The 24,103-nt window shown below is 39.9% G+C and overlaps 1 protein-coding gene across 3 annotated transcripts; it reads right to left on the bottom strand.

Annotated features, from left to right (window-relative positions):
- Nucleotides 1–9,516: 9,516 nt before the first annotated feature.
- Nucleotides 9,517–23,709, bottom strand: LOC137276890 (uncharacterized). 3 transcript variants are annotated; one of them, XM_067808538.1, is made up of 7 exons: nt 23,588–23,709; nt 15,706–15,787; nt 15,481–15,588; nt 14,829–14,960; nt 14,252–14,463; nt 11,002–11,141; nt 9,517–10,035 (listed from the first exon to the last, which is right to left on the bottom strand). In XM_067808538.1, exons 1-7 carry the CDS (start codon nt 23,639–23,641, stop codon nt 9,930–9,932), a joined length of 834 nt encoding a protein of 277 aa, XP_067664639.1. In that variant the 5' UTR covers nt 23,642–23,709; the 3' UTR covers nt 9,517–9,929. The 3 variants fall into 3 exon arrangements, with proteins under 3 accessions (XP_067664639.1, XP_067664640.1, XP_067664641.1); XM_067808539.1 differs by lacking the exon at nt 23,588–23,709 and adding an exon at nt 19,833–19,913; XM_067808540.1 differs by lacking the exon at nt 15,481–15,588 and having other exon boundaries at nt 23,588–23,689.
- Between the last annotated feature and the right edge of the window lie 394 nt (nt 23,710–24,103).

Below are 24,103 nucleotides of genomic sequence, written 5' to 3' on the forward strand. Positions count from 1 at the left end.
AATTTTAGGGGTGGGGTGTAGGTATAATGAATGCATAGAAAAGTTACAAACTACATACATCAAATTATTTCTAAATCTTGGCAAGTATGCATCAAATAATCGCAATATTGTGTGTGTGTGGTAGACTATGCGGTGCACATCTTAACTCGAATACTTTTTACATGAAGTTATGGTTAAAATTATTAAGAATTGAATCACACTGCAATCCTCACCAGTGTTATTTTTTCCTAAAAAATTGATAAAAATGGTAAACATACATGGGTTTCAGATGTCTCTCACTTTCTTGTGACAGCTGTTTTTTCATATGGTTGGATAGCGCAAAACAAATGTTTGTTAGTAGTTACACTCAAAGACTGAAAGAGTCTGTGATTTACATTCCCAGGTCCGGCATGACTCACTTTGTGCATCCACATTACTCTACTTTCAAGTCATTATTACAGCCTGAACTATACCTTACAGCACTATGTGACAACACCTTGATTCGTGCAATCAGTAAATTATGTATTGCACTGCAATAAATCGGTTGAGACTAAAAAATTGTAGAAATGAAAACATTTCTGTATGCACTATGTATGTGTGTTGTAATTTTAGGAACTCTTGAAGATGAGTAGCATGTATTTTTGTATGTGAAAGGTATGTGGAGCTCTTAATATCCAATATATCCAAGCCATTACGACTGCAGCAATTTTCATGAAACGTGTTCCTTATCATGAAGATGTACTTACGTCCTCCCAGTCACATGTTGCAACTATGTCATCACAATCAATTGTACTTTGGGCCACATACCCACAATACCAAATAAATGAATTGAATTTATCAACTGGTGCACCTGTTTTGATGGATTCTCTTTCAACTTCACTGGAAGTTTCTCTTGCATGATCGGCTCATATTGGTACAGTCCAACATATAGGTCAAAAATGACAACAGGGACATTTTTTAATAATTTGGAATCCATGGTCACGGTAAAGTTGTCAAATAAACCAAAGAGGAAGCCACTGGCAATGGGCACATCTGACGTCATGTCACGTGATACCCACCTCTACTGTCATGTGTTTCTGTAATACACTGGGATGCAAGGACATTTTTCACATTTTTATTGTAATTTCACAAACTCTTTGTGAAATTTGAATAACAGAAGGTGGATTTTAGGATGTTTATATTCCATATGTCAAAAAATAAAGTTACGTTAATATTCTCCTTTAAGCATTGTAGTTGATGATAATTAGCAGCCACGTGAAGCCATACTGCTTTATGTTGTATGTTAACAGCTTTGATGAAGGCTAATGGCCATATTTCTAAAATCTAGTTTACAAAAGTTTATTCTTCCATCAATAAAGTTTGTATATTTGTATTATTGGTCCCAGTTTGTTCAAGATTTGTGAAAGCTTGGGATCTGTGCTAGGTTTCTTCTGTTACATGTTTTTCTTCTGGTCCGCTGTTTATCTCAAGTGGTATGAAACTACATTCTTGGATGTAACTTAACTAAGCTACCACATCAAACTCTGTTTGCAATTCAGTGGTTGAGGTTGTTTTGAAAATCTGTTGTATGATAAGATTTAAGTATATTGTACAGATGATCTAAGTGCCTCCAAGAGTCTGTTAAATCCACACAACAGTGTATAATTCATGTGTGGCATACAAATCCATCTGACATTTATATTTATTGGAAATAGGTTCATATTTAGATAAGGCCTGTTGATCTCTGTGATCTGTATGGATAGCCAGCCCTACTAAAATTGGTTTAATTGCTCAGTTAGTTATCCCATCTAACTTTGTACCGTTTGATATGCTTAGTAACTGTGATTGATGACTAGGAAATAGATATATGTTGCCCAACAACTAACATATGGCCATTCATAAGTGTTAAAACTTTCTATATGACAATAGAACATATGACTAGGAAATAGATATATGTTGCCCAACAACTAACATATGGCCATTCATAAGTGTTAAAACTTTCTATATGACAATAGAACATATGACTAGGAAATAGATATATGTTGCCCAACAACTAACATATGGCCATTCATAAGTGTTAAAACTTTCTATATGACAATAGAACATATGACTAGGAAATAGATATATGTTGCCCAACAACTAACATATGGCCATTCATAAGTGTTAAAACTTTCTATATGACAATAGAACATATGACTAGGAAATAGATATATGTTGCCCAACAACTAACATATGGCCATTCATAAGTGTTAAAACTTTCTATATGACAATAGAACATATGACTATGATAATTGCAATGTGAAATGTCATAATACAGAAAGTTACTTTGAGATTAATGATGTGTTCTTATGGAAATGTAAACAGGTATTCCATCACCCTTTACTTCTCATAGTATCAATATGTTACCATTATTAATGACATTCATATCAAGGATAAAGCACAATGTCACTATCTGGTTTAACTTGTAAGACCTGCCTCCTCAGACTGTATCAGGCACTGGATTTGACCTTGACTTACTGCAGTAAATTCTTGATGGAGGAGGGTATGTACCCTTCACATAGTGTTGTACAGATAGGCCGTGGTTTCCCTGACTCATGGCCAGTGTTAACGCTGACGGTCCTTATGGGTGGTGGCCTAATGGATGATCACCTACATCTCATGCAACAGCCTTTAATGACCTGCCAGCATTACACATGCAAATAAATTGCCATCTTTAAGCAGCTGTCACATTTTTTTATTAACAATGATATGATCTGTTATCAGCTGTGGTGCAACTGACTGAAGCTTAGTATTTGCAGTGACAGGTACATGTACTGAATGTGATACCATTATTGTGATATGAATGTTATTGGTGATACAATGATTTTGATAGACACAGTTTTACAATTGAGATATCTAGAAGTGAGTTTATGCATTAATATAAGCATGGAAACTACCTAATATTATATTTCAGGTTCAGCAGGCAAATAACTCATAACTCTTGACTGTCTTGTACGGGCATGTAAGGTTGTATTACAGACAAGTAAATCATATATTGTGTTACTACTGTCTTCCTCCAAAATAATAATTTCCAAAGAGAAATGCCTAGTCCAATAAATTGTATTCATGTTTTGTATATGAATATGTATGTTTCCTTATGATCTGTATGCATGGTAAATGCAGTAAGGGAAAGGAGTCTTAGACTGTTGTTTAGCAAGGTTTTGAACTCTCTAGCAGAGAGCAAAGAGGCATTTCCTGATAAGAATTCTCAATATCAGGTAACTGTTTTGTTGACATTGTTTATTTTGTCTTTAATTGTACTACTTTGTGCCGTAATATTGCTCTCTAGGTAATATGTAAGTTCCAGAGAGTTTTATATAATGTCTACATTGGACCTAACGCTTCCACATTTGGCTGTCATGTATTGTCACCATGGCAACAGACAGACCAGCATATCTTTAGTTCTGTACTGAACACCTGTTACTGGAATTAGTGAATAGATATGTGAGAATATATTGACATGCTTCCATTGGAGGTCAACTTAATAGTGCTTTGTTAAACATAGGAAAATGTTTTGTAAACAATGATAATAGTTATGGCTCTGTATGCATGTTGTTGTGAACCAGAATGGAGATGTTTATGCTGTCAGCTTCATATGTATTGTAGATAGTATAGACTTCCCTCTAGAGGCCATACAAAAATATCAGCTTGTATATGACTAAAGGAAAAGTATGCATGTGTGAGGATAGTGCAAGTATCATATTATTACTGGAAAACACAGTGGTTCACTCATATAACCAGTTAAGTTATCCTAATAGTGCTCCATTGTAGAGGTTTTTCTTTGTGCCTCAGTATCACACACACTTTGGAAGATAGTAACACTGTCAGGTCAGTATTGAGTCTCTGGACAACTCTTTGTTAAATACCAGTCTACGTTAACTTATCCTCAGTACTTTTCGTTACACTCCACCACTGAAGCTAACAAAACCGCGTCAGGTAACCTTTGAAATTGACTATTCAGAACACAGCTTACCAAATCAAGAAAGTGGACATTCGCACATGCCTCTTGAACCTTTTATCTCGAAAAGGTTCCTACAATAACGATTCCGAATGCTATTACGCTCGCTTCCGGGTGATGCACACGACGTACGTACAACCATGACAACGGTTAGTATACAGTGGCTGAAAATGGTGTTTTTGGCAATATTCAAGGATGTCATCTTGTGGAAGTATTAGCTAATGGTAACCATGTCAACAGAAACCCCAAAGCGTATATACTGCTGGTCAAATAATTGTTATATGCTGAGTTTTGTTTGTAGAGAGATCTGTGTCAGTGACCTGAATATTTTGAAACTCCCTCCGATCCCTAAATAGTAGCCGTTGTCTGATTGGTTAAATCTATTGAACCGTCTCGCGTTTGGTTGGACGGTCATTGGTGTCTCAAAGGTTTCCTGACGCGACCTTCTACTAGGTTTTGTTAGACTCAGTGGTGGAGTGTAACGAAATACACTGAGACTAAGTTTACTTAGACTGTGTTAAATACCATTTTACTATTTTTGTGACACAGAGTAGACGTGTATTGTTATATTGTTTTAGTTACAATTGCATGAATGAAATTACCTTTATGGACCTGAGTGATCAATACAATAAAGACACAGAGTAATGCTGACAAACTTCTAGTTACTTCTCATTGTCTGCACTCAAATTGTAGCATGAGTTACATTTGGGTTTACGCTTTGCTAGTTAAGTACAGGTTCTAAAGTGCAGTCACCTGCACATAAAATAGCAATCTAACCCACTCAGCCTTAGAGGCTTCTACAACAATTGCTCGTCTACATCTGTGCCTTCGTAAGCCTCTTACATGTGTATAATGGCATATCTCGCACAGCCAGATGATATGAATAAACTATGCCTTTTAAAAAGTGGTAATATGTAATGTTAAGAAAGAGTAATCCCAAGTGTGAAACGTTTACAAGTGACCACTCTCATTAAGGCATTGTGTATTCAGGATAGCTGTTGTATGTCATGACTCATTAACCCATATCCATATGTATGGAGAGGGACTTGGTTCTAAGATGTCTGCACTGATGTGCACCACCAGATAATCAAGGGGACTCACAGAACCTATAACTTATATTCCTCTTGTAAAAGTACACTAGTTCTCTTTCTTCTCTAATAGTACGCCCATTCAGGTTTACATGAGTCTTGAAACTTGACATGGTAATTGCAGGTCATTCCATTAAAATGGAAGATATTTTCTCCACGACAGTCATTCATTTACAAATTCGGTGGATTATCAGTGATGATGCCCTGCAGGTAATCTGTGGCAGGCCAGGTAATTCGTGGAAGGACAACTGGTTCATGTCAGTAGTAGTAATATATTGTAGGACAAGTAATTCATGGCAGGTCATGTAATCTGTGCCAAGACAAGTAACCTATGACTGAATAACAGATATTTACTTGTACACATAACATTAGTTATTTTTTAAAGTGAGCACTAAATTGTTTGATGACTGGTGATGAAACCACATGTCAGACATCAGTCACAGTAACAGGGAGCCGAGTGAGTGAGTGAGTTTAGTTTTACACCGCACTCCGCAGTATTCCACCTTTTTGTCGGTGGTCAGTAAATAATCGAGTCTGGACCAGACAATCCAGTGATGAACAACATGAGCATCGATCTGCGCATCTGGGAACCTATGACGTTTGTCAACCAAATAAGCGAGCCTGACCACCCGATCCCCGTTAGTCGCCTCTTACGACAAGCACAGTCGTCTTATATGGCAAGCATGGGTTGATGAAGGAAAATTCTACCCCCGACCTTCACAGGTCAGCAGGGATACTAAAATAACTTTGTTGTGTTACGCAGACTCAAGCGTCAGAAAGGTAGCTGATTTTATTTAGAAGTAGAAAATATTAGCAATTCACTCAGATACTCGTATAGGCATATCTAATAAACAAACGGTAACTTTTGGGTGATCTTTGCTATGTTACATCGTTACATCTAATGTCCTCAGAATAATACAGTTTTTTTATGAAGTCACTTAACATCAATGCTGAACATGTCATTTTTCTTTTTCCTCAATTTTTTCTGCATGTATCGTTTATTTCCCTTCGTTATCGCATGGCAGGCGAGCTGGTAAAAGCGCCAGGCTAGTTATCCAGCGAGCTTGAGGTGTCGGGACCGAGTCCACACGTGACCAGGCAGGTAATCGAAATTCCCATCGACCGACTCCCGGGACAAGTCAGTTTCAGGCAATCAAATAATGGCATGTTACTTGTCTGTAGGCTTCCAGATAATTTCAGTTTAAAACTGCTAATAAACTTGGATTTCATTTCATATCTGCTCAAAATGGAGCTATTATTTTTCAAAATGATAAAATAAGTTAGAGTTTATCTTTCTTTGCTATGTATCATTCTCAATAAATAGTCCACTAAACATTAACATCAAGTACCATGTTGGTTTATTCTTTCATAATTACAGCATCTTGATTATGTCATAAAAATCAGGGCGAGCGGAAAATTAGTCAGGACAAGTTACTTTCTTGTGGTAAGTGAATTTTAACAAAGTTTGGAAACCCTGCCGGGTGTAAAACCCTTGGACTCTTTCGGTGTTGTCACAACCCTTAGTGCACAGTACACAACCCTGTGCACTAAAGAGAATCCAAGAATCCGTTTGTATATGACCAGATGGTGGTCACATGAATTCGTGCGGGTACAGCAATGTGCAGTGAACTTGGACAAAGTACTGTGACAATGTGTCTTAGTTCACCCAGCTGCGAATGGGTGCCTCGTAAGGATGAGAAAGCCGCAATGACTCGGTGCGCCTAGTGGCAGCAAGATTTGTATGGTCCCCAGGGAGTTGAGATTGATCATATGATGTGCCGTTGTGATTGACATCCAATGATCGAGGGAAGGAAAATACCAGTACCTTGTGCATGTTGTAGTAGCCTGGAAATGTGCGCTGTATAAATATCCTATAATAATCCATTTAATAATCCATCACTTAGTCAACAATCTGTATGAGCACATTGTTTCCCAGCTGTTCCTGTAGGGAACAGTACATAGACCTGTAGTAGACCGGTACATATTTGTCATAACATTAAAGTTGAAAGGTCCTAAAGTATTTATACATAGTTGAGCTAAGTATTTTGTGGTATAGTGTATTGCCTTCGTGTCATAAATAGTTATTTATTTGAGTATAGAATTACCAGTTGGAGCATACTATACTGTAAATGTAACAAAGCGCTTCACCAAGATGTGTTCATCTCTCAGATGTCGTGACCCACTGAAGGTCCGGCTCTCGGGCTGATATGGTTGTTTCAGGCTGGTGTGAGTGAATGAGTGAGTGAGTGGGTTTGGTTTTACGTCGCTTTTAGCAATATTCCAGCGATATCACGGTGGGGGGACACCAGAAAATGGGCCTCACACATTGTACCCATGTGGGGAATTGAACCCGGGTCTTCGGCGTGACGAGCGACAGCTTTAACCACTAGGCTACCCCACCGCCCCAGGCCGGTATGACTTGCGAAAGGAAAACTGCCACCCCCTATCCGTTTGATCACATACCACATGAAAGGCTGTTGAAGTATCATTCCGTACAAATTTACTAGCCAGCACAGTCTAAATCTTAACCCCACCGTCTGGCAGTCCATGTTGAAAATAACCCGTCCCGGGCGGTCGGACAACCAGCTATTTCGAACGCTACCAAAGGCTGGTATGGCTGATATGCATTTTCGGTCAGTTGTGTGGTCAATATGAACATATTCCGACAGCCATTATTGTATATCCAAATGGTCCAAGCTATTCATAGGAATATGATAACGGCTTTTATACACCTACACATTTGTCTCAAGATAATGCTAATCACGCTGTGGAATCAGTGTTTGCGAGCATTCAGGCCATGTGCTTGAAGAACATTCACCAACTTAACTATTGACATTTCGGAATAGCTGTAACAATGTCACTACTGCAAGAGGCAGGTTAGCCATTAGTAAAATGCCCCTCTCTAACATGAGTGATATTCGCGACGCCAGCATGGAGTTTGGTGATGTGGAGTGACGTAATGTTGGTCGCTGTACCAGTCTTTTTGAGACTGTTTGACTGGTGCGTCGCAGGTTTGAAATCTTTTCACGGGCTATCATTCCACTGGCATAAAGTGACGAATACTAAATCTATGGTGACTAGTTATCCATGGTAACCAGTAGAGTCGCCATACATGCTGTATGAGAGAGTTACCGCAATGCTCTTGGACGTCCTTGAAAACACCTTGACGAGATCTGACGGAGTCCACATCAAAAGGCGCACCCGTCGAAATACCAGCGTCATTGCCATGTTGCACCAGCTTGTATTCGCTACAAAGATGGATTATAGGCCAGGTGTAGGAGTATGTGTCCATAGCACTGGTCGATGAAGGGAGCGTTCTGGAGGTCTTTTTGGACCCAGCCATGGACAACTCTTTGACGTAATGTTTCAACAGGAAGAGTTGTGGTTGGATGCTTCTTAACATTTTATTAATAGCACCATCACCTTTTCTGTCAGTTTGATGTGACAGTACATTTTACAGCTAATTGTCTCATTTAAGAATTTATGGACGAAATACTGTTTTCGTTATGTTTGCTGTTATTCAAGTTATTTTCGCTCACCATTCGCTGATATGAAGAGCAATGTAAACGCTGTCTTCCACCAGACATTTCAAATTATCTTACTTATCCACAATGTTTATAATGACAATCAAACTGATTGACTGAGAATGTACACAAAATAACTGCCCCATCAAGTACACAACTGACGAATATATACCCATTCTCTCCATATAATGAAACATATTTTCTCAATTTTATCAGCTGTAAGACAACGCATGTAAATGCTGGAGTTACAGTCAAGTTTCAAGGTATAAAAGATCAGTTAGCAATTATAGATCATAAAAGGATTAATAGGAGAAAACGTCCGTTTCTATTAATCTGTTTTCTTCAATATCTGTTACCAGAAGGGGCTTTCCAAACGGTTCGGTTCCGATTCTGCATGGACGGAGGAGGTCTTTCAATTCAACCTTGTTGACTTTTGGCTCATTCGGCACTAAAGCAAACACGTCACCAGTTTTGCTGATTCCAGACTGGAACGTCGACGTCAATGTGTCCATTGCAGCACTCAAGTGTCCCAACCCACCAGACTTCCAGTGACAAAGTTTCGAATAGCGGCATGAAGGGTTATACTTTTCCGGTAGCTAAAACCCGCCTCAAAGGAAAAAAGGCTATATTCAGACAACCCTCCGATTCAACAGAATTGCGAACCACACTTACTCCAGGATATTTTCATGGAGATTTTCGAAAGCAAGCATGTATTTAAGTGTCCGATGCTGCGTTTCCGCACTCTGTATTCGTTCCATGGATACAGAAGATCATTTATTGGCGAAATCATATCAAGCGCACTAAAACTATTGATAATCCTTTATCAACATCACCTGTGCGTTTCATTGAATACGTTTCAGTTTCGAGTTTTCAATCTGGTAAAACAGAACCATGTACCATGCTGAAAGACCTTCAGACAATGAAATAAACAATAATATATCGTTAGTAGTAAATAGTCATACATTTTTTATTATTGCATTCATTACAGAACTGGTATTTGTATCTTGTCGTATAACATCCCTGTTAACCAGACATGCTATTGCTTGTTTGACATTTCTAATTTCAAATACTGTCCGTGAATCTGACAAGCACTTGTATTTCTTAACCAAGGACCAACAAACATGGAGGGGTGTTATTCTTCAGTGGTTACAACTTCTATTGGATTGTTTGATTCGACGACTTTTACAAGATTGGCTTGCAACAAAATCTATACTTTGACCTTTGAAAACAAGCAAACAGATGAACAAATGACAAACAAATTGTTAAAGCCATCCCAGACAGCCAGGAGTAAGTGTTTGTCGACGACCTCGTTGAATGAACGAGGTGCGGAGAATGGTTGTGACATTAAAGGCTCTGTGTCTCTTATCGCAGCAGAACAGTGACACTGCACGCCAGGACAGCCAGGAGAAGGGTCATTGCACTGGAGGCGCGGACGAGGGACGTGCGTTGTGGTGCCGGCGTCGTAGACCTGCAATACACATTAACCACGGAATGTTGTATTGGGTGTGACAAAACATCTGCCAAAGACAGCGCATTGTACACACGAGACTAAAACTGCATGTTGTAACTATTATGTATATTGTTACCGAAACTTGTACATGGAATGGTAGTCCACCTTATGTGCCTCAACGATCCAGGACCTATTGAAACTTCCAGTGTGAACAACGTCTATCACCATGCTACTGAAAATGTTCACCGGAGCTGAAACGTATAACATTGCATCACACTCAACTCCAGCCTAGTTACGTACTGACTTGATTAACCGGTGTGTGTCGTGTGAGAACATCTAGCCTGTCTAGCATTACACTCAACTCCATCCTAGTTACGTATTGACTTGATTAACAGACGTATGTCACGCTCAACTCTAGCCTATTTACGTACTGACTTGATGAACCGATGTGTGTCACGCTCAACTCTAGCCTAGCTATGTACTGACTTGATCAAGAGGTACATGTCACGCTCAACTCTAGCCTAGTTATGTACTGACATGATTGAGAGGTACATGTCACGCTCAACTCTAGCCTAGTTATGTACTGACTTGATCAAGAGGTACATGTCACGCTCAACTCTAGCCTAGTCATGTGCTGACTTGATTAACAGCTGCATGTCACGCTCAACTCTATCACTATCTGGTTTCTGTCGCTAATTTCACTACAGGTAGAGTTTAACGACAGCTGAGCGTGAAATAGAAACCTCAGATGCGTCCTTTCTTCACAAGATTCAGTGAAACATTAAAGTACTGAATACTAAGTTATTCCTGTAGCCAGTACAGTTAGCGTCTTGCTTTGCAAACATGTAAGAAAAACGATAACATAACACGTCTTCATGTCAGTCTTATAGTGCTAAATATCTGATAAATGATTTATTTAGTCCAGATATATGGTTGATTCCAGAGATTAATATATCGTCCACAAATCCAGAAGGCATGACCTACCGATCAACAGGCTGAAGCTGACCCACATCCTTGGACACTACAGTATCCGTGCAGCAGAGACGGATGGCAGCGTCCTGCCCACTGATATATAGGGGGTTGTATTGTAGCACCGAGGTCACGCAATATCCAACAACACCATTCTAAATGAAAGATATATAACCCCAAAATAATAGTTACTTCTGTTTTAACAACCAAAATGCAGAGGCTAAAATACATTTAAAAAGAAAGATTTGAAATGCTGATAGATAAAGAAGCAACAACCAAATACCTTTTAGCAGCCTGAAGTTAGCAACGGGTTTGTGTTTTGTTATTCGTCTTTCGGAAAACCAATGGCATGTTAGCCGAGGGTTCGTTATTCAAAAGCTCTACGTGGAATCTCTATAGTAGTGTTGTCATATACACATAGACTCATGAAATAAAATACTGCGGGTGTACCAAATGTGCGCGTGTGTTTAATTATACAGAATCTCTGAATAATGAAAAACTAAACTGCACTGGGATTTTTATTCATTGTATGCCCAATGTATGTTCAATGTATGTTCTATGAAATGTAAGACAATTACAGCCTACCGTATTTGTACAGGGTCCGTGGTTCGTTATTGGTCTTTCGAATAACGAATAACATGCTAGCAGCGGGTTCGTTATTCAAGCGCTCTATATGGAATTATTAGTGCTGTCATATACACTAAAACCCATGCAGTGAAAGATTGCGTGATCCATTCACAGGTGGACCAAATGTGTATGAGGTGTTGAGTTACTCAGACACTCTGAATAACGGAAAACTAACAGCACCTATGTTCATTATTCAATGTATGCCCATCAGTTTTATCAAATATGAGGTAACAAATATACCATAGTGTATTTGCAGAATAAAGAATAATGAATAACGTGTTAGCCGCGTGTTCGTTATTTAAACACTCTACATGGAATATCCGTAGCAGTGTTGTCATATGCACTGAAACCCATGCAATAAAGGATTGCGGGAACCATTCACAGGTGTACCATTTGTGCATGGGGTGTTTATGATACAGAACCTCTGAATGACAAAAAACTTACAACACTGGCTTTGGTATTCAATGTATGTCCATCAACTGTATCAAATGCAAAACAAGCAGAGTCTACTGTATTTGCAAAGGGTTCGTGTTTCGTTATTCGTTCTTTTTCCTATTTGTAAATGCCATATATTACTAATTACAGTATATCATTCAAATGGCTCTGTTAAGTGTTTCAGTAGAGGAGATCAGGGTGTCCATCGGGTATTTCGTTATTGAGAAGTTGATGCCGTATTTCCTCCATTACATTCTGGGTATACAATGCCTGCCTGCCTCCAATTGATGCTGTATATACATGTACGTGTAATTTTGGCTTAAGCGAGGTACTCACTGCACTTTGGATTAATGTTAAACACGGTAGAAGCAATGTTTATGATATGAACTTCGCTAATCTCTCCTTATTCCGACAGTTGACCAAGGTTTAAATTTCCAACATCTGTAGCTGGCTGATATTATCCGTTTTACCATGAGGAAGTGCACCTTCGGTATGTGTAAATTATCGCTGTCAAGGAGCCAGTCTGTAGTAGTTTGTGTCAACCGCTCATCTCATTCATGGTTTGCCTTAAGAATATGAATGCCTGAAAATTCTGAATGCGCTGGCACGCACACACAAAGACATACACACGCAGGCTGTTTTAAAGCATCAGCATTGTCACTTACCAAATGTCTACTTCTTATGAAGTTCATGCATATTGTGTGTTCTGTTTAGTACACAGAGGTAAAACACATGTCTTCCTGTGAAAATAAACAATAGTATACACTCCACCTTCCTCTATCCCAACACATGTTCTAGTTATTCAATATGATCAAGTAACCCGCACCAGATGAGGGGTTCAGTTTATGTAAAAGGAATACGGATATTTGGGACACCTGTGAGTGGATCCCGCAATGTTATATTTCAATAGTCTCAGTGTATATGACAGCGCTACTATAGAGATCCCATGTACAGTCCTGTAGATCGTCGGAAAAACGAACCTGCGGCTAGCACGTTATTCGTTATTCGAAAGACCAATAACGAAACACAAACCCTCTACAAATACGGTAGACCGTAATTGCCTTACATTTGACAGAACTGATGGGCATACATTGAATAACGAACTCAGTGCTAGTCACTTATTCGTTATTCAGAGGTTCAGAATAATTAAACACCTCATGCACATTGGTACACCTGTGAATGGATCCCGCAATGTGTTATATCATGAGGTTCAGAATAATTAAACACCTCATGCACATTGGTACACCTGTGAATAGACGCCGCAATGTGTTATATCATGAGGTTCAGAATAATTAACCACCTCATGCACATTGGTACACCTGTGAATAGACGCCGCAATGTGTTATATCATGAGGTTCAGAATAATTAACCACCTCATGCACATTGGTACACCTGTGAATAGACGCCGCAATCTTTTATTACATGAGTATATGTGTGCATCACAGCACTGCTATAGAGATTCCATGTAGAGCGTCTGAATAACGAACAAGCACGTTATTCGTCATTCGAATAACAAAAAACACGAACCCTCTGCAGATACGACATGACGTACTTGTTATCTCACATTTGAAGGAACTGATGGCTATACATTGAATAACAAACCCAGTAAAGTTCCCGTTATTCAGGGACTCTGAATAATAAACACCTCATGTACATTTGGTACAGCAGTCCTGTGAGTGGGTCCCGCAATGTGCTGTTACATGAGTTTCAGTGCATAACTACTGTAGAGATTCCATGTGGAGCGTATGAATAACGAAATCGCTGCGACCACGTTATTCGTTATTCGAAAGACAAATAACGAAACACGAACCCGGTAGGCTGTAATTGTCTTACGTTTGATAGAACTGGTGAGCATACATTGAATAATGAACCCAGTGCTGGTCAGTTTTGCGTTATTCAGATATATGTACGTTGAACGTAACTCAGATCCCCACATTCTAAGCAGTGGGTGGTATGATAGCCTAGTGTTTCAAGAGTTCCCTCGTTAAGACGAAGGTCCAGGTGCTATAGTCCACACGGGAACAATGCTTCAAGTTCATTTCTGATGTCCTCCACCGTGATCTGAAATATTGCTGAATGCCTCGAAAAACCTTACTCTCTCATTTTAACTGTATACTGACACAGGTGTCGAGAACTGCCACACACGGCCTATGTAATCAAAGAAACATGTCACCTATTTCTACATGCATTGAACTGTACTTACTGAATATGTGAGAGTCTCTGCTGGACAGTTAGAACTGGTGTCAATGCCGGTCTCCAGAAATGTTCCAACCCAGCCTGCAGGAGTGTCGGCAGGGACAGTTGTACTAAAATCACAAAGTCCTCTCTTGTCTTTGAGGAAGACACGTGCGGTACTAGCTCCCGGAACATTGATGTTGGTGATTATTTTTCCGGGAAGGGAGCAGACGAGCTGAACTGTGGATTAGTAGTGAAACATGCTTGTATTACCAATATCGATACAGTCATTTCAACTGGTCACAACAGATATATAATGTTTTACGCATGTTATTCAAAGATACACATTTGAACACGGCTCATTGTATCCCCAGATTTTGTTTCTAAGCTTGTGAAGGACGTTATAGTCGGGGAGATCAGAGACAATCATGAGATCCTGGAGTTGTATGAAAATGGCCTCTGCGAGTAGGAAGAACATTCACCCATTCTGTGAGTGGATACTGCGACGTTGGTGAGTTTGTCCAGATCGTATGATGAAGCTATTGGCTCAAGGTACAATCAATGCTTCATTTAGAACTTAATGACCAGAATGTAACTTTACTAACGCGTTCTGAACTGACACTTGTTTCCGTAGTGAGAAGGTGGACAGAAGCAATCTCCGTTCGTCTTACAGAAGAACCCTTGGGCAGCCTCGTTACACCCACAGCTTCTCTGATCCGCAGCATTAGTGGAGGTGTCTGGAGGTGAGAGTTGGACATACTGACATATACACACAGTAGCATTAGTGGAGGTGAGAGTTGGACATACTGATATATACACACAGTAGCATTAGTGGAAGTTAGAGTTGGACATACTGACATATACACACAGTAGCATTCAGACATACAGACATGTAAAAACACTGCAGCATTAGTGGAGGTGCCTGGAGGTGAGAGTTGGAAACACTGACATATTACAAACACCTCCACTAGTGCCACAGTGTGTATATGTCAGTATGTCCAACTCTCACCTCCAGACACCTTCACTAGTGCCACAGTGTGTATATGTCAGCGCTAAAAGGCATTCACACCACAAACTGTAGCATTAGTGGAGGTGTCTGGAGGTGAGAGTTGGACACACTGACATATACAAACTGTAGCATTAGTGGAGGTGTCTGGAGGTGAGAGCTGGACACACTGAAATTAGACATGTCTCTCTCTAAGTTTATGTAGTGTTAAACATCTACTGAGCATCACACAATTCCAGTGTGGAGCTGACCGTGAGAGCAGTCAAAGCCCCCTCTGGTGCCCGGACAGACACAGTCTCCTTCTGGGGTGCATCTGCCTCCAGCCTTACAGCCTGTACCCTTTCGAAGACAGTTAAACTCTGGAAGGACAAAAGTTATCGAAGCCAGATTATTGAGCATTCCTGAAAAGGGTTTACGAAATGATGCGGTATGGACGCGCGTTGTCCATGGCGGAAGTGGTGAAGGGGATGACTTACCTATAGAAACGGCGTGAACGCCGTCGTGCATTACAAGTGGCCAATACCACAGCAGCACCCCCATCACGGTGACACCGCGTATCTGGAATATGATCATGAACTGTTGTTACACTTTCCATCTCGTTGCACTTGTTTCTTTAATCAGTGTAATACATGCACACCTACTCTTTTCACATAATATCTGTTTGAAACGACTATGTATGAAAATGTATTCGAACAATAATTCCGAACATTCGAATTTGAACTGCGATCGAAGCCGAAAGAATACGTTAGCCATGCCTCACAGAACACGAAGTCCGAACTTTATGATGAGAATGTCACTGACACGATGGAACTGTGAAGGAGAAATGAACCATGCTGAAACAATGTTGAAAAGTTGGCAACACATGGTTAACACATGGTTGACTTAACGATGATTTTATACAAGAGAGACCCGTGAAGATCCGGGGTAGAATAGGCCTTCAGCAGCCCATGTTTGCCATAAGAGGCGACTATGCTTGTCGTTAAAAAGGCGACTAACGGGATCGGATGGTCAGACTCGCTGCCTTGGTTGACACATGTCATCGGTTCCCAGTTGCGCAGATCGATGCTCATGCTGATGATCACTGGATTGTCTGGTCCGGACTGAATTATTTACAGACCGCCGCCATATAGCTGGAACACTGATGAGTGCGGCTTAAAACTAAACTCACTCACTCACTCAGTGCAAGAGGGCCAAGAAACGTTAAAACAGCTGATGCCCCCGAGGATTCTTCCATGCTTCGCGCTTTCCGCATCCCAAATTATAACAAATTGGTCCAGACATCGTGATGTTATACCTGAATCTGCAGAAGAAGTTATAACAATTCTAGAACCAATGTGAATGGCACCTGGATATGACCAAGAGGCAAATATGTTCAACGATTTTCAGGCAACATTAAGGTTTTTGCGTCTGGAGATAATGGACATGGTTTACGACACTTTGACACTGGATATAAGTTCGTATATTAACTAACTGTTCTGTGATACTGATTCTGTTCAAGGTTATGGCGGTGTGCAGTGAAATCTAATAGCAGCGTCACAGTGTCAGTGTTATTGGTGTCTCCTCTGTGTTGTCAGTGGTAAAACGCCCCCAGCAGTGCAACATTATTTACTCCTCAAAAAAAAAGAAAGAAAAAGAAACTGACATAGGAAGAATTGAATTTCAAGAAAATATCTGACACAAACCAGTCCATGCTGAATGTGGGGAATGGTTGCAGGCGTCAAAACGTTTGAAAAAAAAGAAATATTGGCCTAAAATGCAACTTTACACTCACGACTTCAGTGAATCGCTCAAACACACCATACATGAAATGCACGTGCATCGTAAAATTGTGGTTCACCTTGAGCTGAAGTCTATGACTGTAGGTTTTTGAAAGACACATCGATGGTACTCCACATCCATTGCTTTAACCCACTAGAGACAAGAGAACTAAAAGACAGACAGAAGCTATACAGCAGCATCGGCCATTTATAGGGATGGGCATCACAGCATGATGTATCAAGGCACTTCTCTGTGTCCATACAGAACGTATCAAAACACGCACGTTAATCCATTTCTGGATGATGAAATCATTTCATGATTAAGGGAGTAAAATCTGTAAGAATTTACATGGTAGAATAAATCTGCTGTAGTAAATCTACTTGTATTAATAGCTGTAAAACGCCATTCAATGTAAAATAGGCAAATAGACGTTTCTGATCCAAGGCGCACCATAGCATATGTTGTAAGTGTGATCATTTCATCAAGTCAAAACATTGATTACAGAACAGCCTCGTGTCCTGTTTACCTGAAGGAGCAGGCAGATGGTTATCTGAAGGTACGAGTGTCCTATTGCTCAGCTTAGTGCGATAACCATTCCAGAAGTTTTAGACTTATTCATTTAACATGAATGTATGTATGTACATCCACTACACCAACACTAACGGTTCTATCAGTACATATAGGTACATCCACTATACCAACACTAACTGTTCTCTCAGTACATATAGGTACATCCACTATACCAACACTAACTGTTCTCTCAGTACATGTATGTACATCCACTATACCAACACTAACTGTTCTCTCAGTACATATAGGTACATCCACTATACCAACACTAACTGTTCTCTCAGTACATATATGTACATCCACTATACCAACACTAACTGTTCTCTCAGTACATATAGGTACATCCACTATACCAACACTAACTGTTCTCTCAGTTCATATATGTACATCCACTATACCAACACTGACTGTTCTCTCAGTACATATATGTACATCCACTATACCAACACTAACTGTTCTCTCAGTACATATAGGTACATCCACTATACCACCACTAACTGTTCTCTCAGTACATATATGTACATCCACTATACCAACACTGACTGTTCTCTCAGTACATATAGGTACATCCACTATACCAACACTAACTGTTCTCTCAGTTCATATATGTACATCCACTATACCAACACTGACTGTTCTCTCAGTACATATAGGTACATCCACTATACCAACACTAACTGTTCTCTCAGTACATATAGGTACATCCACTATACCAACACTAACTGTTCTCTCAGTACATATAGGTACATCCACTATACCAACACTAACTGTTCTCTCAGTACATATATGTACATCCACTATACCAACACTAACTGTTCTCTCAGTTCATATATGTACATCCACTATACCAACACTGACTGTTCTCTCAGTACATATATGTACATCCACTATACCAACACTAACTGTTCTCTCAGTACATATAGGTACATCCACTATACCAACACTAACTGTTCTCTCAGTACATATATGTACATCCACTATACCAACACTAACTGTTCTCTCAGTACATATATGTACATCCACTATACCAACACTAACTGTTCTCTCAGTACATATAGGTACATCCACTATACCAACACTAACTGTTCTCTCAGTACATATATGTACATCCACTATACCAACACTAACTGTTCTCTCAGTACATATATGTACATCCACTATACCAACACTAACTGTTCTCTCAGTACATATATGTACATCCACTATACCACCACTAACTGTTCTCTCAGTACATATATGTACATCCACTATACCAACACTAACTGTTCTCTCAGTTCATATATGTACATCCACTACACCAACACTAACTGTTCTCTCAGTACATATAGGTACATCCACTACACCAACACTAACTGTTCTCTCAGTACATATAGGTACATCCACTATACCAACACTAACTGTTCTCTCAGTACATATATGTACATCCACTATACCACCACTAACTGTTCTCTCAGTACATATAGGTACATCCACTATACCAACACTGACTGTTCTCTCAGTACATATATGTACATCCACTATACCAACACTAACTGTTCTCTCAGTACATATAGGTACATCCACTACACCAACACTAACTGTTCTCTCAGTACATATATGTACATCCACTATACCAACACTAACTTTTCCCTCAGTATATGTGTACACCCACTACATAAACACTAACTTCTCCCTCAGCACAGATACGTGTACATTCACTATACCAACACTAACTGTTCTCTCAGTTCATATATGTACATCCACTACACAAACACTAACTTCTCCGTCAGCACATATATGTACATCCACTATATCAACACTAACTTCTCAGTCAGTAGATAGATAGATAGATAGATAGATAGATAGATAGATAGATAGATAGATAGATAGATAGATAGATAGATAGATAGATAGATAGATAGATAGATATGTACATCCACTATACCAACACTAACTTCTCCCTCAGTACATGCATGTACTGGTTTGTATTACATGAGGGGTGGCACGGTGTAATCCCCTTCAATAGTGTCTAGAAGTTGTTCATGTCTAAGATATGGTGGTCTAAGTTTTGGGAGATAACCCATTTATTACATACAGCAGTAACTGGTCCCTCAGTACACACATGTGCGTCAGGTGGCAATGCGTAAGGCCAATGAAACTGCCCTCTCGGATCTAACAGTAGACATCGAGTTCAGTAGAAAGGAAAATCTTCCTTTAATCCTGACTCAGTTAGCTAATCCAGATGCAGTAAACGCTCTAATGTACAAAAGTAAGATGGAGTAACATAAGTCCTTACCCTGGCCATGTTCCCCGCTCAGCTACTCTGACCAGGATGAAGTCTCCAAGCAGGGGCTGCCCCAGGGGTACGCATTAAAGCAACTGCCATCGACGCAGTCAAGCGAGACAACCAGCATTGTGTGGAGGATATAACATCTATAGTTAACTATGATATACCGGTGAATCAAGAATGCGAACCACTTAAAAATACCATGCTTCACCAGACTCTCAGATAGAAAATATAATAAATCCGGAATCGTGGACGGAACAATGTCGCATTGCCACCTTTACTAAACGTGCCACAAACGTACTGAAAACGACAGTTCGAGAATTTGAACAATTAGAAGGTGAGGATTTGAAAATGTTTTTGGTTCAACCAAACTATACAATAAGTCTACACGGCATTTGTTTCCATGATAGCCAAGGGTTTGAACTCATTCACAACAATAACAATGTCCGTTATTGCTGAAGGAGCAGGCAGATGGTTATCTGAAGGTAAGAGTGTCAGCTAATGTGATGCACATACAACTCCTGTCAGACATCTACTTGAGGAGTGGATGGTCTCGGTGGCTGAGTGGGTTAGATAGCTGACTGTGTGTGCTGACGATCAGGTGCCTCACTTTGATAGGCTGGGTACGAATCATGGAGGTGAGTCAGATCAAGAAATTACGCCAATTGGTTATATCTACCTCCCAATTCAACATTTTTGATTATTGGTTTTTATCATTCTCTGGGATGATTATGACTGACAGACTTGACATCCCAGGATATACAGACACCCTGGATCTCACGCCATAATCACTCAAGCAGCATCAACACTACACTCACATCATACAAGTATATGTAAAATGTAAAATGTATGCTCAAATAATCCAAGAACATTCAATCAACCATGTATAATAAAGATAACAATATGACACAAAACAACAGTAACATATTTGTATTACCTTGATTCGATAAACATAAATTCATGAAGCGACACCAGGCGTACATAGTTCTCATGATGCGCCATCAGCACGTGAATAGTTCTCATGATGCGCCATCAGCACGTGAATAGTTCTCGCCATGCGGCATCAGCACGTGAATAGTTCTCGCCATGCGGCATCAGCACGTGAATAGTTCTCGCCATGCGGCATCAACACGTGAATAGTTCTCGCCATGCGACATCAGAGTGTATATTGTTCTCACAATGCGACATGACTTGATGCATACTTCTTACATTTATCGACAATAATTTAATGATACCACTGATTTGCAATGAATATGCTGGGCAATATCACAGTTTTGGGCTGAAACTTCGAATTTTATATTGAAATTACCTTCAGGTTTCAGAGCAGAGTTAAGCCCTACAAATATGCCCGTGAAACACACCGAGATTGTTAATACATTTTCGATTCTGGAAAATTACAAACCACATTTAATATAGTGTATTGCAGCACCGCGAGTTTCTAACGACCTGGAGCATACACTAAGTAGACTTTGAGTGGACGGTTTATCCGGTAAAGTGTCACAATGTCCATCCCCGACCACGCAGCTGACCGTGTTTTCTGAACCATTGTACATGGCTGACTAGAGAGTGTGAACCAGTGTTAGTCTCCACTCAAGCTGATAAGCCGGGTGTTGTATGGGCTGTCAACGTAAAAGATAAGTCATCCTTTTTTCTGCCAAATATACTGTATAGTAATCTCATTTTGCCGCTAGTTTTCTTCGTCGGAGTTCAGCAAGACGAATGTCGAAGAGCAATGTGGAGTTCGAGTCCGACTCTCTATCAGTATTATTGGAAGGGGGCAGCAAGGTTGCGAGATTGATGCTCATATGTATACATGTACGCAGTTTTCTGGACATTATCCAGAATGAAGATCTGATTGTAAGGGGTAATGACGGTGGAACCACTTAGCCCTAGAATGAAGGGTACATCTTACTCAGCAAATTGTTTCGGTTTGTGCCGCTGAATCTCGACCATTTTGTAACACTATTCTAGGTTTGCAAATAAACGTTTCCACATTGTAGCTAGTGACGTTTCTTTTGTCCGCGAGTATATTAACAGACAGTGTCCATTATCCCGCAGTCGTAGCTATTGAGGCGTACCTTGTTCAAGTAGTTGTCAGTACAAACAGGTCAGAAATAAAAGGTAACGGGAAAACTGGGCTTTTGCTGAAAGTATGGTAATGGTGTCCCGTTAATGCGAAAAATCAACATGATTTATTGTGCCTTAATGTTTTTGAATAAAAATACCTACACATGTACAGTTATGAAGTTTCAGGCAATAATTTTGTTCCCATAGGTTGAATTTGAAATGCGAAAAGCTAGAATATCTCAGTTCTTTCATAAAGAGAAGTCCGAGACACGAACACGAGAAGGCATTCAACGTAACACTGGCAGTAACACCACCACCCTTGCTATCAGATGATAGGGACACCGTTTCCACTAATATTCAGTATTACGGCGTGGTAGACGGGAAACGGGTTTCACAACGTGGGGTATAGAGCCCAGTCTTGGGCGTGACTAGGCGATCCCACATTCCTGGTGGTGGGAATGACCTAACGCGACTGTTGCACGTTATGTTTTATTATTTTAATGACGATGTAAAGGTCATGTGGCCCAGAATACATCAGGTAACATAGCATTACTATTTATATCTTAGCGTCAAATGTACAATGTCATACTTCAGTGGCCATCTGGCTGTTGTCTGACTTGGATTATCGGCAGCTAATGACTCTGCACTGGTGGCCATGATGGCAGTGGTTAAGCTGCGTTGATGTTATTTCTATTTACAGCAATGTCACTTTTTAGAGAGATATTCAACTTACGTAAGGCGGGAGGTATGAATACCCCTGATAAAGCCTTTTCCTGAATGCCCAAGTTATAAGTTTTAAACATCTTGTAAAACTTCTGAAAAACACATTAAAATCATGTAAAATTGTAAAATATTGACGGGCGGGCGTGTCCTGGTACGGTTTATCTCCTATGCAGCAAAGAATGTGTTCACAATGGGTATAACATAGACAGAGCTGTACAAATAGTTTCTGCATCGCGTCACTTCACTCGCATAAACGTTTAAATAAGATTATAAAGATTGCAATCAGTCAGTGCATCTGTCATCACAGGTCAACATGACACAACAGATGACACATGTGATATTGATTCATACAATATACTGTATTGATAGAGTATGACACAAATGTTAATTTGTGGCGTTTTCATGTGAACTACTTTGGCTTGTATGATTGCTATATTGAGTGGTTTGAACAAGAACTGTCTAACACATTTATAAAAATATTATTACTGCAACGGCGGCAAAAGTACTGACCTTGAGTTAAGCACCACATATGTGCCTGTGTGTAAGAAAAGTTGTGCAATAACTGACCATTCTTCTATTTTTTCTAGTCTTTAGGATGGATGAATGTAAGCATAATAACTTAGGAAACAATAGCTCCTATCTCACTGAGTTATCAGAAAAGCATGAAACATTGAAATGACCCTCCACTAAGTTAAAATGGGGTGTTTGAATACGTGAAGCAGCCACTTTGCGTGATCTGGACTTTTCTCCAAGAAAAATGAACTGGATTTCAACATTTTATACAACGAATACTTCAAATTATTTGCAGTAACATGGATTAGTTGATAGCGCATTGCCAGGAGAACCACATTCACACGATCGCCAGGCGGTTGAGCCACACCATTTCATTCTGTTTTAATAAATGTTGCGTTTCCCGTGCTATAACCGTTCTGACTACTTACATAGAGAAATGGCTTCTACCTCACAATGACTACCTGTGTATGCTCAGACATCAGCTTGACCATCAGCTTGACCATCAGCTTGACCATCAGCTTGCATATGATAGGCCTGTGCGGTGAGCCGTCATGTAGTCTGTCGACCCGCGAAGGTCCCAGGGTAGAATAGGCCTTATGCAACCCATACTTGCCATAAAAGGCGACTATGCTTGTCCTAAGAGGCGACTGACGGGATCGGGTGGTCAGGCTCGCTGACTTGGTTGATACATGTCATTGGTTCCCAATCGCGCAGATCGATGCTCATGCTGTTGTTTACTGGCGTGTCTGATCCAGACTCGATTGTTTACAGACTGCCGCCATATAGCTGGAATATTGCTGAGTGCGGCGTAAAACTAAACTCACTACTCACTCACTCACTCATATAGTGAGTCAACCCAACATTTGGGATTTTCGCAAATATCTTCTTTGTTATTTGTTTCAATATTTAACAGGAGTCTACTTTTAACACCAGGGCGATCGCCTATTTCATAAAAGTTACCCATATTACTATCAATA

The sequence above is a fragment of the Haliotis asinina genome, chromosome 3 (assembly GCF_037392515.1).
Source record: "Haliotis asinina isolate JCU_RB_2024 chromosome 3, JCU_Hal_asi_v2, whole genome shotgun sequence".
Taxonomy (NCBI): Eukaryota; Metazoa; Mollusca; class Gastropoda; order Lepetellida; family Haliotidae; genus Haliotis; species Haliotis asinina.

Coding starts and splice junctions, on each gene's coding strand:
- LOC137276890 (XM_067808538.1), bottom strand. CDS start 23,641: ATGGTCAAGCTGATGGTCAAGCTGATGGTCAAGCTGATGTCTGAGCAT. Junction 15,788..23,587: donor TGATGTCTGAGCATACACAG/GTAGTCATTGTG, acceptor ATCATATTCCAG/ATACGCGGTGTCACCGTGAT. Junction 14,961..15,480: donor GGGCTTTGACTGCTCTCACG/GTCAGCTCCACA, acceptor TCTCACCTCCAG/ACACCTCCACTAATGCTGCG.